Source organism: Marmota monax, unplaced genomic scaffold (assembly GCF_021218885.2).
Source record: "Marmota monax isolate L192 unplaced genomic scaffold, Marmota_monax_Labrador192_F-V1.1 WCK01_AAM20220418_F8-fsc00223, whole genome shotgun sequence".
In the NCBI taxonomy this organism is placed as follows: Eukaryota; Metazoa; Chordata; class Mammalia; order Rodentia; family Sciuridae; genus Marmota; species Marmota monax.
Genome location: NW_026692990.1, coordinates 1020765 through 1037521, shown reverse-complemented (window position 1 = coordinate 1037521; position 16757 = coordinate 1020765). Strand labels below are relative to the sequence as shown.

Here is a 16757-nt window from a genome sequence, read left to right as displayed (position 1 = left end):
AGCATGGTCTAATTCAAAGTTTGCAACCTTTGATGTGTGAGGAAAATCACCTAGGACACTCTTCTAAAAACAATTTTATTGAGATATTATTTACATGCCATGGCTTCAAGCATTTAAGGTATACAATTGAATGGTTTTTAGTATATGTTTTTAAATTGATAGCATACCCTTATTTTATTTGTTTATTTCAATGTGGCGCTAAGGATCAAGCTCAGTGCCTCACACAAGCTAGGCAAGTGCTCTGCCACTGAGCCACAACTCCAGCCCTGTTTTTAGTGTATATAGAGAGTAAACTCTACTATGTTTCTAGGTCTGCTATAGTAAAATATAACAGACTGGGTAGTTTAAACAACAAAAATTTGATTTTCTCAGTTTTGGAGGCTAGAGGTCTAAGATCAAACTATCAGCAGGATTGGTTTCTATTGATTTCCTCTTTGATTTTTTTTTTAAAAAATTCTTCCTTCCTTCCTTTCTTCTCCTTCCTTCCTTCCTTCCTTTCTTTCTTGGTGGGGAGGGGTACCGGGATTGAACTCAGGGGCACTCAATTAATGAGCCACATCCCAAGCCCTATTTTGTATTTTATTTAGAGACAGGGTCACACTGAGTTGCTTAGCACTTTACTTTTGCTGAGGCTGGCTTTGAACTAGTGATCATCCTGCTTCAACCTCCTGAGCCACGGGGATTACAGGCATGCATCACCAAGCCCAGCTTCTTTAATTTTCTTGCTGTGTGTTCAGCTGGTCATCTATGTATGAATACACCTATCCACCTGTTGGTGTCTCTGCCCCTTTTATCTCTCTCTCTCTCTCTCTCTCTCTCTCTGGCACCTGGGATTGAACCCAAAGGGGCTTAATTACTGAGCCACACCTCCAGCCCTTTTTAATATTTTATTTAGAGACAGGGTCTCGATTAGTTGCTTAGGGCCTGGATAAGTTGTCCTGGATAAGTTGTTCAAGGTGGCTTTGAACTCACAATCCTGCCTCAGCCTCCCGTGTTGCTGGGATTACAGGCATGCACCACTGCACCTGGCTTTTATCTCTTTCTTAAAAAAAAATTTAGTTGTAGGAGGACACAATACTTTTATTTTATTTGTTCATTTTATGTAATGCCAGGGATTGAACCCAGTGCCTCATGCATGCTAGGCAAGCGCTCTACCATTGAGCCACAACCCCAGCCCCTTTTATCTCTTTTTCAAAGGATAATAATCCTATTACATTAGGGCCTACCCTTATGACCTCACTTCACCTTAATTGCTTCTTGAAAGGCCTTATCCACAAATGCAGTCACATTCTGACGTACTGGGCTGTAGACTTCAACATGTGAATTTAGGGTAGGTGTGGACACAATTTAGCATAGGTGTGGACACAATGGCACCATATCTGCTGCCATTACAAATGTAATTTTAGAACATTTTCATTACCCCCAAATTAAACTCTGGACCCATTAAGAGTAAATGCTATTTCCTTTCCTTTCCATGCCCTGCAAAACAATTCATCTATTTTCTGTCCCTACACATTTGCCTACTGTGTACACATTTGCCTATTGTGTATAAATAGTATCATATAATTTGTGGTCTCTTTTGACTAGTCAGTAGTGATGTCCCCTCTTTCATTACTGATTTCAGTGATTTGAGTCTTCTTTTTCCCCCTCTTAGTCTAGCTAATGGTAGATAAATTTTCTTGATTTTATTCATTTCTTTTGTAGTCTTTGAGGTACTAGAGGTTGAAACCAGGGCCTCACACATGCTAGGCAAGCATTCTACCACTGAGCTACATCCCAGCCATTTTTATTTTGATATAGGGTCTTGCAGAGTTGCTGAGGCTGCCCCCCAATTTGCCACACTCCTGACTTAGCAGTGGCTGGGATTATAGGCATGTGCAACATCCAGTTTGTTTGTTTGTTTTGGTACCAGGGATTGAACCCAGGGGTTTTGGACCCATTCATTACTTTGGAGTGTACATTTCCACGTATTTCAGAAGTTTATTTCTGCTATTGATTTCTAATTTTACTCCATACTGTAACAGAGGTCCACTTTATGCTTTAAATAAGGTCCTTGCTGCTCTGCCATTACAACTTTTTTTTTCATTTTTTAAAATATATATTTATTTTAGTTGTAAATGGACCTTTATTTTATTTATATGTGTTTCACTCACTGAGCCACATCCCCAGCCCTTTTTTATACTTTATTAGAGACAGGGTCTCGCTGAGTTGTTTAAGGCCCCACTAAATTGCTAAGTGCTGGATTTGAACTCACTATCCTCCTGCCTCAACCTCCTAAGTTGCTGAGAATACAGGCATGCACCACCACACCTGGCTATAATACCCAGTTTGATCTTTTCAAATAATCAACTTTTGGCTTCACTGATTTTCTCCATTGTCTATTTAACGTTTTCTTGCTCTTATTATTATTATTTCCTTTTTTATGTTTGCTTTGGGATTACTTTTCTTTTTTCCTAAGCTTGTTAATTTAAGATTCTTCTTTTTAAATATTTATATAATGGGGGCCCACTTTATGCTTTTAATATAAACTTTGTTGCTTGGCAGCTTTTTTTTTTTTTTTGGTACTGTGGAGTACCAAAGGGCATTTAACCAAAGAGCCACATCCCCAGCTCCCCTTTTTTAAAATTTGAGACAAGGTATTGCTAAATTGCTTAGGGCTTGGCTAAATTGCTGAAGCTGGCTTTGAACTTGCAATCCTCCTGTGTAGGCCTCTTGAGTTGCTGGGATTATAGGCATGTGCCACCATGCCCAGCTTTGATGGCTTATTTTAAAACTGGCCCTTTCCCCTTTTATCTTCTTCTCCCCCATTTCCTAACAGTGGGGGGAAATAACATAACATTTTCCCCATTGCAGGCTAAGCTATCATGTCCTTTACCGCTCAGAAAGCTATCACTGCCCACAAAAATAAAGAAACTCCAAACCCACATGGTGAAGCAATGACTCTCTCAATAACACCAGGTGGATATTAACTAAGTAGTCTGTTGATAATATTTAAACACCAGCCCTCCTATTCCTTTTTTTAAAGTGCTCTGTTCCCCTGGGGGAGAATCACAGTCGCTGGGACAGGAGTCCCCTGTGTTTCTCCCTTGCTAGCTGAACAATAAAACTTTTCCTTTTTCTCAATACCTTGTCCTCATTATTGGATTGGCAACAGACAAGGATTGAGATTTTGTTATCATTGACAACTACATTTTGTAAAAAGAATTACAGCTTAAAATTTCCCTCTAAGTGTTGTTCCAGCTATAGCTCACAAATTTTGGTATGCTGTTTTCATTTCAAAGTATTTTCTACTGTCTCTGTGAACTTACTCCTTTTGGACCCATTCATTACTTTGGAGTGTACATTTCCACGTATTTCAGAAGTTTATTTCTGCTATTGATTTCTAATTTTACTCCATACTGTAACAGAGGTCCACTTTATGCTTTAAATAAGGCCCTTGCTGCTCTGCCATTGCAACTTATTTTTTTTCATTTTTAAAAATATATATTTATTTTAGTTGTAAATGGACCTTTATTTTATTTATATGTGGTGCTGAGACTCGAACCCAGGGCCTCACACATGCTAGGCAAATGCTCTACCACTGAGCCGCAACCCCATCCCCCTTTTTTCATTTAAAAACATTTTTTACTTGTAGTTGGACACAATACCTTTATTTTATTATTTTTATTTTTAGTGCTGAGGATGGAACCCAGCACCTTGCACTACTGATTTTTAAAATGGACATTTTTCTTTTCTTTTGTGGTACTGGGGATCAAATCCAAGGGCTGAGCCACATTCCCAGCCCTTTTTATTTAATTTTTTTAAATTTTAGATGGACATAGCACCTTTATTTTATTTATCTTTATGTAGTGCTAAGGATCGAGCCCTTGTACTAAGTGAGCACTCTACCAGGCAAGTGCGCTACCACTGAGCTGCAATCCCAGCCCATTTTCTAGCCCTTTTTTATTTTGAGACAGAGTCTTGTTAAGTTGCCCAGGCTGGTCTCAAACTTGTGATCCTCCTGCCTCACCCTTCATGCACCACTGTGCCCGGCTGATTTATGGACTAATTTATGGTAGATTCTGGAGAATGTTCTTGTGCACTTCAGAAAAATGTGTATTCTGCTCTCGTTGCTTGCAGTGTTCCACAGATGTTAGCATGCTATATAGATTTTGTTTTTAGGCTAAGCTCCCTGAGTCCTCTGTCCCAGAGCCTGGAGTCTATAGACCTAATAACTACCCCACATCTTTCTTGCGCAGCACCCACGGATCGGGAAATCGAGGCTCAGAAATCATTCACGTTGGTTGTCCTTTGATTTAATTATTACAAGTGTTAACTGTGGTGGTGTCATCAATCGGTCTGATAGACTTTTCTATTGCTCTGGTCTTGTTGCCAGGTCAGCGGAAAAGAGAGTCTGTTCTCAGAATCAGCTTTCGGTTGGTTCAGCCTGTAACGATCTGTGGCGGGATTGGGCCGCCGGGGTTTCACGTGGTACAGACTGGATGATGGCGGGCGCCGGGGAAGATGCACGAGCCCTCTTCAGGGCTGGCGTCCGCGCGGCGTTGGAGGCTTGGCCTGCTTTACAGGTGAGTGAGGCCACGGCAGAATCAAGGTTAAGGCCCCTCGGGCAAAATAGGAATCGGCCAGGCGAAGCGCCTGAGGCTTGGCGGCGGCGTAAGCGGCAGATCATTCAGGGCACACCAGGCCAGTTCCCAAGCTGACGTGGTGGGCTTGGGCCTGTGTTCGCAGATCGCTGTAGAGAATGGATTCGGGGGCGTGCACAGCCAAGAGAAGGCGGAGTGGCTGGGGGGTGCAGTGGAGGATTACTTCATCCGCAATGGTGAGTGAATGGGAGGCAAAGCGATCTGTGACTGGGCGTGAAGAAGAGGGGCTCCATCCTGCTAAGTACGCACTTCCTCTTTAGCGGTTGTCGGTTGGTACCTGGACCGCGGTGGAATGGACGCAGGCTTTGGAGTCAGAATTCTATCTTAAGGGGCTTGCCACGGAATCATGCTTTCGCCCCGAGCAAGGCATTTTACCTACTGAGACTCAGTTTTCTAGTTCCCAAAAATGAATGTAAGAGTCTCTACCTGCAGTGCTGTCCAGTAGAATTGTGTGTCATCCATCATGTAACTTACAAACCGTTGGACTGTGGGTGTAGATCAGTGGTAGAACACTTGCTTATCATGCTTAAGGTCCTGGGTTCCAACCCCAGCACCACACCCCCCCCCCCCCATACACACACCCGTTTTTACTAAAGCAAAGAGAGGCACATGAAATTAATAATACATACTTTTCAACTCACATTCAAAATATTTTAGTATGCCGAAAGTATAAAACATTATTGAGCACCCCTGGCTGGTAGTGCATGCCTGTGATCCCACTAAGTGGAGAGGCTGAGGCAGGATGATAGCAAGTTGGAGGCCAGCTTGGGCAATTTAGTGAAACCCTGTTTCCAAATTAAAATTTTTAGAAAGATCTGATGATGTAGCTCAGTGCCAGGGGCCCTGGATCAAGTTCCCAGTTCCACAAAAACAAAACATTATTGAAATATTTTTATGTTTTTTAGTATTAAGTGTTCAAACTCTGTTAATTTCATTTTAGCACATCTCAGTTTGGCCTAGCCGCATTTCAAGTGCTCAGTAACCACATGTGGCTATTTCCTGTCTTGAGGATTATACAAGAACAAGTGGCCCAAAAGGGGGCCTGTTGCATTCTATGGTTTTTTTTATAAAATTATTCATTTTTTTAGCCTTGGAGATGATATCAGACAGTCATATCTCAAGACAGTTTACACTCTGGTGAGGGTTGTAAATGGGTAAATGGACAGTTAAAACACTGGGAGATAAGTGTTCTGATAAAGAGGAGCTTGTAATTATTCTGGTTACAGGAACCTTGGAGAGAGGCTTCTCAGGGAAGTGGTGATTAGACTGGGTCTTAAGGGATGAGAAGGAGTTAATTGAATAGGAGAGGCGAAGAAAATAACACTCATAAATACTGTGGTATGAGGAGATAATGTGCTATATTTGGAAAGTGACAGAGGGCTCTATTGTGAAGGAGTAGTAGAGAATGAGGCTAGAGGTAGGGAGACCTTTCCCCCCAAAGGGTAAGACCTGGAAGGCTTTATGTGCCTTTGATTTTATCCTTTAGGCCAGTGTTTGCCAAAATGCATGCTATGGAAAATTTGTCCAGTTAGATGTTCAGTGAAGAAAAAACTTCTCCAGTCAAATTATGTAAGTTCTTTTTCTTCAGCTTCCACTTAAGAGTCACAACATAACACATTGAAGACATGCATAAGGATAAGAATCACTAAGAACCCTGTTTGCCTTTGTTTTCCATTAACATTCTATGGATAGCTTCCCTTAAAATCAACAGAACAGATGTTTCCCAAAGGCAAACTATGAAACACTGCAGTAGGTGGTAAAAATTTATGGGCAGGTTCTAAGGTGAGTCAGAGGATGGGATTTGTTGGATAGAAAGTAACAGTATAGAGCATGGAATGAAGAGAGAAAGACTGAAGGGAAGGTGGTTTTGGTCTAGAAAATGATGAGGTCTGAAGTAGGGCAATGACAATGGTCACAGAAAAGAAAGGAATGGATTATGGCATTGGAGAGTACTTGGCAGGAGAGGGGTGAGGGGAAAAAGAGACAGGTTTCTGGTTTGAGTGACTGGGTGGGTGGCTTAGGTGCCTTTTGTAGAACAGAGGAACTCTGGAGGATGAGGTTTGGAGGGCAAGGTGATGAGTCTTTGGATTTGGAGGTCTGAGGCACCTGTGAAACATCTATATGCATACATACTCTGAGTTGGAGACAGAGTTGGGTGATATGAGCTTTGAGTGGTAGGGAAAAGCAAGAGGCTTGATGAGTTCTCCCAGGGAGACCATAGAGACAGAAGAGAGACTGAGGAACTTGGTATAAGACATTTTTGAGTTATTCTCTAATTCAGAAAATGTAGAGAACATTGGCCCATAAGATGACTGAAGCCCAAAGAGGAAGACTTGGCCAGAGTCCCATTATAGGATGTGATTTTAGTCATTGGAAGTGGCACATACATTTCTTCCTACTTAGCCCTTTGGTCTGTGGCTTCCTGTATCAATGGAGCCACAGTTGTAATAGATCTATATATTTTAAACACTTCAGCCCATGAGTGATGGATATTTACACAGATTAGGGATCTCCCCTTTGCCATTCATTGGGTTGAGTGACTTCTTATTAAGATATTCAAGGAGGGCACTATTAGACCCACCAACAGAAGAGGCTGAGAGAGAGGTGAGTAGTTTATACAAGATAACATAGAAGGGAGGCCAGTTAGAATAGGCCAGATGAAAGAGAACACTCTAGTGAATAAAAGGCTCACGGTTTGGTCTTTTACCTCCAACCAGATTCAGACCTACCAAGTACGTATTGAAAAGTAATGGGCAGGGGTGAAGTTGCCTGGTCTTTGACAGAGGGTCCTATTCTTTCCTACTCAGCTGACTTGGAGCTGGATGAGGTGGAAGACTTCCTTGGGGAGCTGATGACAAATGAGTTTGATACAGTTGTGGAGGATGGGAGTCTGCCCCAGGTGAGATTATCATGGACACAACTTCTACCTCCCCTACCTGTCATCTTTCTTCTCCTCAGCCATATGTTTTGGGCTATAACTGTTCTTTTCTTGGGTCATGCACAAGATGCTTCTAAGACTCCTTTAGCCCAGAGGAAAAGGTCTAGTTTTTCTAGGTCTTTTCATTTCTTATATTTCTTCATATATTATTCCCATCCAGGCCTGTATCTAACCCCAGTAGATTTCTACCTCTGCTACGGTTAACACTGCTCCCCCTGCTGAGATTGCTCTCCCTTTGACATCTTCTGTCTTTGAAAGTCTAGTTCTAGTGCCTTTCCTACTAGGAAGCCCTCTTTCAATGCTTCAGACCCTCACCTGAGCCCTACATATGTGATTTCTTCATTAGCAAACTTCTTAGGGAGGAAACAGCCCCATTCTCTTCTGGAAAATACAACTCCTTCCATAGTCTTGCTGCAAGCACAGACTGATTATATATACAGTAGATTCTCTGGAAAAATCTAAGCTGGTTGAATGTTTTCTTGGTAGGTGAGCCAGCAGTTGCAGACCATGTTCCACCACTTCCAGAAGGGTGATGGGGCTGCTCTGAGGGAGATGGCCTCCCACATCACCCAAAGAAAGTGCAAAGTCAAAGCCACTGCACTTAAGGCAGCCAAAGAGACTGATGGGGATCAAGATGATGCAGACAGCGTGGAAGAGATGGAGGTGAAAGGGGTGCTCCTTGGGTGGTGGTGGGGATGCAGATGTTTTCAGTTTTCTGGGGGAGGATCTAAAATCACAGAAATGATTGGGGGTGATTGTTTCTGGAGGTTGTGGTATTATCTGGAGAGGCATAGGTCACAGCCAGTCCTGGGGAAGTTGGGAGCAGAGCCTGGGTCTACAATGGCTAGTGTATTTAACACTCTGTCATGTACTTCTCTTCTATTTTTTATATTTCCTGTATTCACAGGTCACAGCTACAAATGATGGGGCCACCACGGATGGGGTCTCCCCCAAGCCTGAACCCTCTGATCCAAACTCCCAGAATATTAAGGAAGAGGATATAGTGGAAGATGGCTGGACCATTGTCCGGAGAAAGAAATGAGTGGGGCTGGAATTAGTTTGGGCCCTTGTTTGCTAGGTATTCTGAAACTTATTTGTAGGGCTTTTATGGAGGGCTATAGACCTCTGGATTGGTTATACTATTCCCACCCTCTTTCTTGTTCCTCTGTGCAGTTCCCTACAGGGGAAGAAAAGCCCTAAGGTTCTTGGTTTTTGGGGGGTCTAAGGCACTTGGTCCATCATACCCCCTTGGGCTTTAAGTTATCTGAGTGATGAGGCCAGTTTTCCCAGCATAGTTCCTCTTGGGTGCAGTCAGTGAAGAGGAGGGATGAGTGAATGTGGGCGTGGATGGAGGAGGAGGTAGACTCTAGTGGATACTAGACAGGAGGATTATGGAGAGGATGAGCCTGGGGACCAGTACTCAGTGCCAAGGGCTGGCTGGGTCAGGAATGGTGAGATGAACATGCAGATGAAAGAAAAGTTGAAGATGTAAGCAAAAGTAGCTGTGGTGCCTCTCCCTTACCCCACCCCACCACACCCGACACATAGCAACTCTTATTCCTGCTCAGAGCTTAAAACCTCCCAGGAATGCTCCCTTCCTACAGCCCAGCCTCTCACCCCAGGTTCCCTTAGGAATTCTAAGATCTTGGCAAGGTGGTGAGCTTGGAAGAAGAGTTGGGCTATTTTCTGTCTCCTCCAACCTCTTTCCTCATTCTTTATCCCATCCCATTTAAGTTCAGGGATGAGGCTTATGACCCTAATAAATAATACCCTCTTGTTTAATCTGTGGCTTGACCTGTGAGTAGCCTTGGAATCAGCCTTCTGGGAGTTGAACTTGAGAGTTCGGCAAGGGAGTGGTTTCTGGGCCCACCCTAGTAGCCTGGTACTTTGTATAAACAAACTATATGGATGAATGGAACACAGCAGTGCTCTGAAAGTTACTGTAAGCCTGAAATAAACTGTATTTTTCTTTAAAAAAAACAAAACAAAACAAAGAGTATCCATTGTCCTCCCCCCTGTTCCCTTGTCCTGCCCATTGGCCCTGCCATGGGTCTGGACGATAAAATACTGGGTAGCCTTGGAGCTGGGTAGAAGCTATAAGCCATGGGAGAGGCAGGAGGGGTCTAGTCACCACCCCACGTGGAGTTGTACACGTGAAGACACTGGCTGAGGAGGCAGGAGTGGTTTGGGGTCCCAGGGTCAGTGGCAGAGCTGGCACTTTGAATCCAGAACTCCTGCCTCTGATGCTTTTGAGGGAAATTGGGTGGAGGCAGGATCTGTGGGGTATTGTTTTGGGAGGGGACAGCCTAATTCAGGTGGGTATAGCAAAAGCTCCTACCCTCCCTGGAGATGGGGATTTAAAAAAATGAATATCACTGTAGGAATACTTTTTAAAAGCCCACGTTTTGTGAAAAGATGATTAAAAAACCCAAGACCCAGCATTCGGGATTGAAAGTGCCCGTGATGGGAGTTCAAGTATTGACTGAACTGGGAAGGAGGGGGCTGGAACCCCCCAACTGGACATGGGCAGCTAGTGTGTGGGATGGGGGCTCCCAGTTCCCCCCAAACCCTCTAGGTCTTGTCTCGGGTCTGGGGGACTTCAGGGGGTTCAGCAGTGGCTCCTGAAGCTGCCACTGGTGGCTCTTCCATCTCCCTGTCCTCGGACAGTGTGGGCCCTGGGCAGAACGTGTCCCCACGGCCTGCCCGGCCAAGCACAGCCATCCAGCGTCGCTGGAGCTCCTCTGTTTCAGGGCTGAAGTACCAGCTTAGGTGGCTCTGGGTGATCTTGAAGACATGTCTTCTGTCGGGCCTCTCCCCTGCCTCAGGAGGCCCCACCTCGAAGCCAATGAGGGGCAGGCTGCGCTGGGCTTTCACATCCTGTGGAGGAGGGATAGGGCTGGGATCACCTGGAGGCTGGACATTCCCCTTTGCCCCAACTTATAACGGGTTTTGCGTCTGCTCCCCTTTTTCTTTCCCTGCTCAAGAAGATTTCCTTGGTTAGGGGCCACAGTGCGTGCCTATAACCCAGTAACTCAGGAGGCGGAGTCAGGAAGATCAAAAGTCTGAGGCCGATCTCAGCAACTTAGTGAGATCCTATCTCAAATATTACATAAGGACTAGGGATCTCAGTGGTAAAGCATCCCTGAGATCAATCCCTAGTACCAAAAAGAAAAAAAAAAAAAAGATTACTTGGCCTTATTGTAACCAATAGGGAAATGTTTGAACTGGGGCTAGAATGCAGGCTGCTTCAAATACCCGTTTCCTCCCACACCCAAAAATAGCTGGGCTTGTCTCTTTGGCACAGTGTTTTCAGGACTTTGTCTAGGTCATTGCCCCTATTTACATGCTTTTCCCCACTCCAAATTGAACCTAGTAGTGCCCTGTCTTCACTCCTGATTCTTCCAGAAAGCCAGCTTCCACCCCAAACTCACCTGTTTTCCCTACATGCCTTGGCCCACAACCACTCCTTGTCTCTAGTCACTCTTTGTCACACAAGGGTGGGAATTCTAACTTTCCCTTAGGTAGTCACCCTATCCCCCCAAGGCCAAGGAAAGGTCAAAGGACTGGAGAGAAGGTGGGTAGCCTGATTTTGCCAGGTGGCTGAAAAGACCCAAAGGAATAGGATGCACACCTGAGGGGCTCCGTAGATGTACAGCACCAAGGGTTCATTCTCAGGGACCACGAACCATGCCTTGTGCCATCCTTTCCCACCCTTCTCCATGTAGTGCAGGAAGCTGCAGATGACACTGTTCTCTGCAGCCACGGAGGCCTGTTTCTGTAGTCAGAGACAAGGGGTGGTGTCAATGTTGATAGAAGGCCTAGCCTGACTCCTCTTGGCTTAAAGAGCCCCTTAGTGTATGGATTCCTATTCCCATGTCTTAGAGGAAAACAGTGAAGCTCAGGTGGCAGAATTGATTTGCCTGGTACCACCCAGAAAGTCAGGTAGAGTCAGAATTCAAAGCTAGGCTTATCTGTCTGGCTCAGGCCAGGGCTGCTGCTTCTAGAGCCAGGGAAGAGGGGGTATAGTTCTCAGCAGGGGCAACTAATAAATGTCTGTCAGGCACCCTTACTTCTGTCAGTCTATTTATTCTTCAAGTCATTCACACACTCATACCTCACCTTTTTTCATCTTTCGTCACATTCATTTGTACACTCAAGAGGCAATCTAGCATTATGGTTAAGGGGTGGGTGGTAAATGTAGTCTGGCTCAGAATTCCAGCTCTAGATGAAAATACATGGACTTGGAAGGAGAGCACAGAGGGCTGTTGTAAACATCAAATGAATTAATACATGTAAATATTTAGGATAGTTCCTAGCACAGAGTAAGCACTCTAGGTATTAAATAATAGTTTGTAAAAACAAACCCTTGGGCTAGGGTTGTGGCTAAGCAGTAGAGCGCTCGCCTAGCACATGTGAGGCCCTGGGTTCGATCCTCAGCACCACATAAAAATAAATAAATAAAGATATTGTGTCCAACTAAAAAATAAATATTAAAAAAAACCCAAAATGTATACATGTGCATGTGCCTAGAAAGATAGGAAGGATTGATGTTAGCAGTTGTGTCTAGGTAAAAGGAATATAGTATTTTGTTGCTTTTTGTTTATGCTATCTTATTTAGCCTACTTTGTAATGAGAAAAGGCAGTTTGTTAATCAAAAAAAAAAAAAAAAAATCTTAGGCATGCTTGGTGGTGCTTGCCTATAGTGACAGGTACTTGAGCAAGACTGAGGCAGCTTTTCCAAGTTCAAGGCCAACCTGGGGAACATAGCCAGACCCTGTCTCAAAAAAAGCAATATAAGCCAGGCGCAGTGGTGCATGCCTGTAATCCCAGCAGCTCAGGAGGCTGAGACAGGAGAATCGCAAGTTCAAAGTCAGCCTCAGCAATGGCGAGGTGCTAAGCAACTCAGTTAGACCCTGTCTCTAAATAAAATACAAAATAGGGCTGGAGATGTGGCTCTGTAGGCTAGTGCCCCTGAGTTTAATCCCTGGTACCAATCAAACAAACAAAAAGCAACACAAAACTCTAGCTTTGTCACTCACTGGCTATGTAATGGGCAAATAATCTCTCGGGGGCTCAGTTTCCTTGTTTGAAAACTAGGGATATTAATAGCATGAGGTAGGTTAGTTACTGTGAGGATTAAATGTGTAAAGCATTTTGAAATAATTACTGTTTCATTCACTCTTGCACTCATTTTATTCACTCCAAGCCTGGATCACTTGATCAACAGATGCACATCACACCCTAGTATTTCACAGAGTCCCAGGCTTCCTCAATCATACTAGCTAGGTGGCTGATGCCCACTTGTGGGATATTTGGTTAGGGGCCTGGCTCTTACCTCTAGGATGGATCTCCGGCGCTGAGGTGTATGCTGGCTGCAGGCTGGACTGCTCCCAGGCACCCCATGCAAGGCCACGTAGCAGTCAGTGCACACTCGGTTGGAGCGGTTGTTGTCATAGATAAGGCGGGCCCGGAACTCGGAGCACTTCCCACAAACCACCTGGGGTGGCAAGTGGGCAAGAGCAGCCTGATTCCAGTGGGCCTTCCCCTTCAATGTATCAACTCCCACAGCAGACTTGCAGCCTCCCCCCACTTGGAGGGTGCCCACTTACAAGTGAGTCTTTGGGCTGTCAGCCCGAACCCTCCTGAGCTCCGCCCCTGCCTCCCGACACTCACATGCCCGCAGGCCTTGCAGTGGTGCCTGCGTTTGGTGATGGAATTGAAGGGCTCCTGACAGCGCATGCACATGGTGACTTCCTTTTCCCGGATGGGCGTAGGTGCCCGCTTCCCAAGATCCACGTTCTACGGGGAGGGCCAGGTCCCAGGTCAGAGACAGTTCTTCCTCTGCCCAGTCCAACCAGCCCTTGTTCCTGCCCCAAGGCTTAGATCATCACAGCGGGGTTGGGGTGGGGGGGCAGCAGACAGTCAGAAGCCCTGCCTTTGAGTCTGGCTCTGCTCTTATCTCACTGTGTGTCTTTTCCTTTGGGGGCCCTAGTTTCCCCACTGATTTTTCTGTGGCCCTACCAACAGAAGACTGCACATTGACTCCAGAAGGGGAGTGGATCATTGTAAGGGAAGGTGGGAATTTGGAGGCCTGGATAGGGTCCCAGTATAGGAGGAGAGGTTAGGGACTCTTACTGGAGAGTTGGGGGGTGTGTCTTCATCTTCCCTATTTGTTGAGTTCAACAGTTTGAAGGTCTCCAGCGTCTGCTCATGCTTCAGGAGGGTGGAGTTGATGGCCTGGTGAGGGAGGATCAAGAAATGAGAGATCAGATTGCCCTACAAGCCACCCATTTCCATCCTCACCTCACCTTCCTATGCTATCCTGGAGTCAGAAAACTTGAGTTCTGTCCCTGCCAGGCATATGACCTTGAGCAAATTCCTCCCAATGCAAGTCTCAGTGTTATAATTGTAAAATGAGGAAGGGGAGCAATAGTTGAAAAACCAGGGGCCAGCTTTTCTGGCCCCTGTCTGGGCATAAGGTTTTATAGGGCTTGACTCACCAGGATCACACCCTCAAAGAAGACAGTTTTCTAACAGAAGAATTTGTAAGATTCTGTTTAACCTCTGGACCTCAGTTTGCTTATCTGTAATATGGGGATGCTAAAATTCGTTGGAAGGCAAGTGTCCAAGGCCATAGTGTTCAGATGTGTTTTGGGGAAGAGGCCACCAACCCCTATGACACCTGTTAATACTTTTCCAGCCCCCACCACAAAGTCTTCTTGGATGTTACCTGGACCCAGTCTTTCTTCTCCTCCTCTGTCCTTGGGGGAAAAAAGATGTTGGGTTAGGCAGGTCAACAAAAAGCAATTGGAACAAAAAAAAAAGCAACTGGAGAGTTGGGGATATAGCTCAGTGGAAGAATGCTTGCCTAGCAGGCATACATGAGACTCTGGGTTTGATCCCCAGCACTGTGGGGGGAAAGGCAACAACAATGACAACAACACAACAAAAGCAACTGGTGTGGCAAAGAGCCAGTGTTTTAGAATTAGACCTGGGTTTGACTATCTTCTTCACTTATTACTATGTGACTGGGGACCTGCCCCAGCCTGAAGTTTGGATGGGGGTTTTTAAGGAAACTTTCCTCAGGGAGGTGCAAGGGCTAATGTAAAGGAGTAAGGGTGAAGTGGGTGTGAGTATAGAACATACACAAAACCACATCAATAATTCCCTGTGGCTGGAATGTCAAGTTTGAGAAAGGAGGCAGTTTATTTTGTTTTCATTTGTAACATAAAGATGATTATCACTCTTTGTGTTGTTCTTAGCATAACTGAGGTGAAAGATAAAATGTCAATCAATGTGAGGTTTTCCTCCCTTTGCCTTCTTCCTGGACTCTCCTGTCTGCCCTCCATTCTCTCAGGTCTCTGCCCTGGTATAGCTTCATCAACTGCTCACTAGGAATAGGACCCTAAACTCTTGCTGCCTTCTATCTGGCCTATTTTAATTTCTTTCCTCATCCACACACTCTAGACATCAAAAACATTCTTCCAATATGAAAGTTCAATTATATCCCTAGAAACACTTCATGAAAAAGTAAGGATGTAAGTCAATATTTAGCTCCAAGAATGTCCACTGCAAGGCATTTTTATTATAGTAAAAACTGGAAGCAGTTTAAGCATCTGACAATAGAGATCAGGTTAAAACAAAACAGATCATCCATGTCATTACTACAAGAAGACATTAGCTGGGCACGGTGGCGCACACCTGTAATCCCAGCGGCTCAGGAGGTTGAGCCATAAGGAAGTTCAAGGCCAGCCTCAGCCACTTAGTGAGGTCTTAAGCAATTTAGTGAGACCCTGTCTCAAAATAAAAAATAAAAGAGGGCTAGGAATGTGGCTCAGAGCTTAAGCACCCTGGGTTCAATCTCTGGTACCCTCCCCAAAATTAATGGGGATGTGGCTCAGCCCTTGTCTGGCATGGTAAGGCCCTGGGATTGATCCCCAGCACAGAGAGAAAGAGAGAAAGAAAAATAATGGGGGGGAGGGAGAGGGAGAAGAGAGCTATTAATGGTATAGAATATTTATAATATGTTGAGTGAAAAGAACATATAAAATTATCTAATATCCAATATCCTATTATTTTTTGGCACTGGGGATTGAACTCAGGTACACTCTACCCCTGATCGTATTTTATTTCAAAATTTGAGACAGGGTCTCACCAAGTTGCTTATGGCCTTACTAAATTGCAGAGGCTGGCCTTGAACTTGCAATCCTCCTGCTTTAGCCTCTGGAGTTGCTAGGATTACAGGTTGTACACTATCATGCCTGCATGTGTCAAACTCTTGAGGGGGGATGTGTAATGATGTTTGTAATTTATTTTTAAACACGTTTTAAAAACAAATCAATTGGCTTGGTAGATGAATAGAATGATAGATACATGATAAAGTAAATATAGTACAATGTTAACACTTTTATAATGTGGAAAGAAAAGGCCATGGGTTATGTCTGTGTGGTAGGGTTCTAGGGAGAATTTTTACTTTATTCTGATGGCTATTTATGTATATTTTCTAATTTATAATTTCTTTGCAGTGAAAAAGCATTGCTTTTTTTTTGGGGGGGGGGGCGGTAATGGGGATTGAACTCAGGGGCACTTGACCACTGAGCCACATCCCCAGCCATATTTTGTATTTTATTTAGAGACGGGATCTCACTGAGTTGCCTAGCACCTCACCATTGCTGAGGCTGGCTTTGAAATCCCAATCCTCCTGTCTCAGCCTCCAAAGCTGCTGGAATTACAGGTATGTACCACTGCACCTGGCTTTCTTTTGTTTTTTAAGAACCAAAATAGTATTTTTGGCCACTCATGCTGAATTATATAGGGATAAAATTTCATGATTTTTGTAATTTAGTTTAAAATGACTCATGTCAGTGCATGCTTATAGTCCCAACTACTTAAGAGGCTGAGACAGGAGGATTATTTGAACCTAGCAGTTTGAGGCCGGTCTGAGAAACATACTGAGACCCTGCCTTGAAAAACAAAAACACAGCTGGGTGCAGTGACGCATGCCTGTAATCCCAGTGGCTTGGGAGGCTAAGGCAGGAATCTTGTGAGTTCAAAGCCAGTCTCAGCAATTTAGCAAGGCACTTAGCAACTCAGGACACCTTGTCCCTAATAAAATAATAAAAAAAAAAATCTGGGGATGTGGCTCAGTGGTTAAGCATCCCTGGGTTCAATCTCCA

The 16757-nt window shown here is 44.5% G+C and overlaps 2 protein-coding genes across 3 annotated transcripts in view; one reads left to right on the top strand and one right to left on the bottom strand.

Moving 5' to 3' along the window:
* The first annotated feature begins 4415 nt into the window (after nt 1-4415).
* On the top strand, nt 4416-9363 carry Tsr2 (TSR2 ribosome maturation factor). The gene is made up of 5 exons (XM_046452600.2): nt 4416-4565; nt 4729-4819; nt 7451-7542; nt 8068-8244; nt 8489-9363. The coding sequence occupies exons 1-5, from the start codon at nt 4482-4484 to the stop codon at nt 8621-8623; spliced, it is 579 nt and encodes a 192-aa protein (XP_046308556.1). The 5' UTR covers nt 4416-4481; the 3' UTR covers nt 8624-9363.
* Nucleotides 9364-9518: 155 nt separating this feature from the next.
* The window catches only part of Fgd1 (FYVE, RhoGEF and PH domain containing 1), a 67876-nt gene continuing 60637 nt past the window's right edge, over nt 9519-16757 (bottom strand). For both annotated transcript variants that reach the window (XM_046452597.2, XM_058582034.1), the window contains 6 exons: nt 14312-14342; nt 13717-13818; nt 13255-13380; nt 12917-13078; nt 11213-11356; nt 9519-10458 (listed from right to left, as the gene is read on the bottom strand). In XM_046452597.2, coding sequence (XP_046308553.1) covers nt 10153-10458; nt 11213-11356; nt 12917-13078; nt 13255-13380; nt 13717-13818; nt 14312-14342 — 871 coding nt within the window. In that variant the 3' untranslated portion in view covers nt 9519-10152. The remainder of the gene's footprint in view (nt 10459-11212; nt 11357-12916; nt 13079-13254; nt 13381-13716; nt 13819-14311; nt 14343-16757) is intronic.

Bases quoted from the DNA above. Each gene is read 5' to 3' on its own strand.
- Tsr2 (XM_046452600.2), top strand. From the start codon at position 4,482: ATGATGGCGGGCGCCGGGGAAGATGCACGAGCCCTCTTCAGGGCTGGC. The intron at 7,543-8,067 runs GTGAGATTATCA...TTTTCTTGGTAG, and splicing joins AGGATGGGAGTCTGCCCCAG to GTGAGCCAGCAGTTGCAGAC. The intron at 8,245-8,488 runs GTGAAAGGGGTG...CTGTATTCACAG, and splicing joins ACAGCGTGGAAGAGATGGAG to GTCACAGCTACAAATGATGG.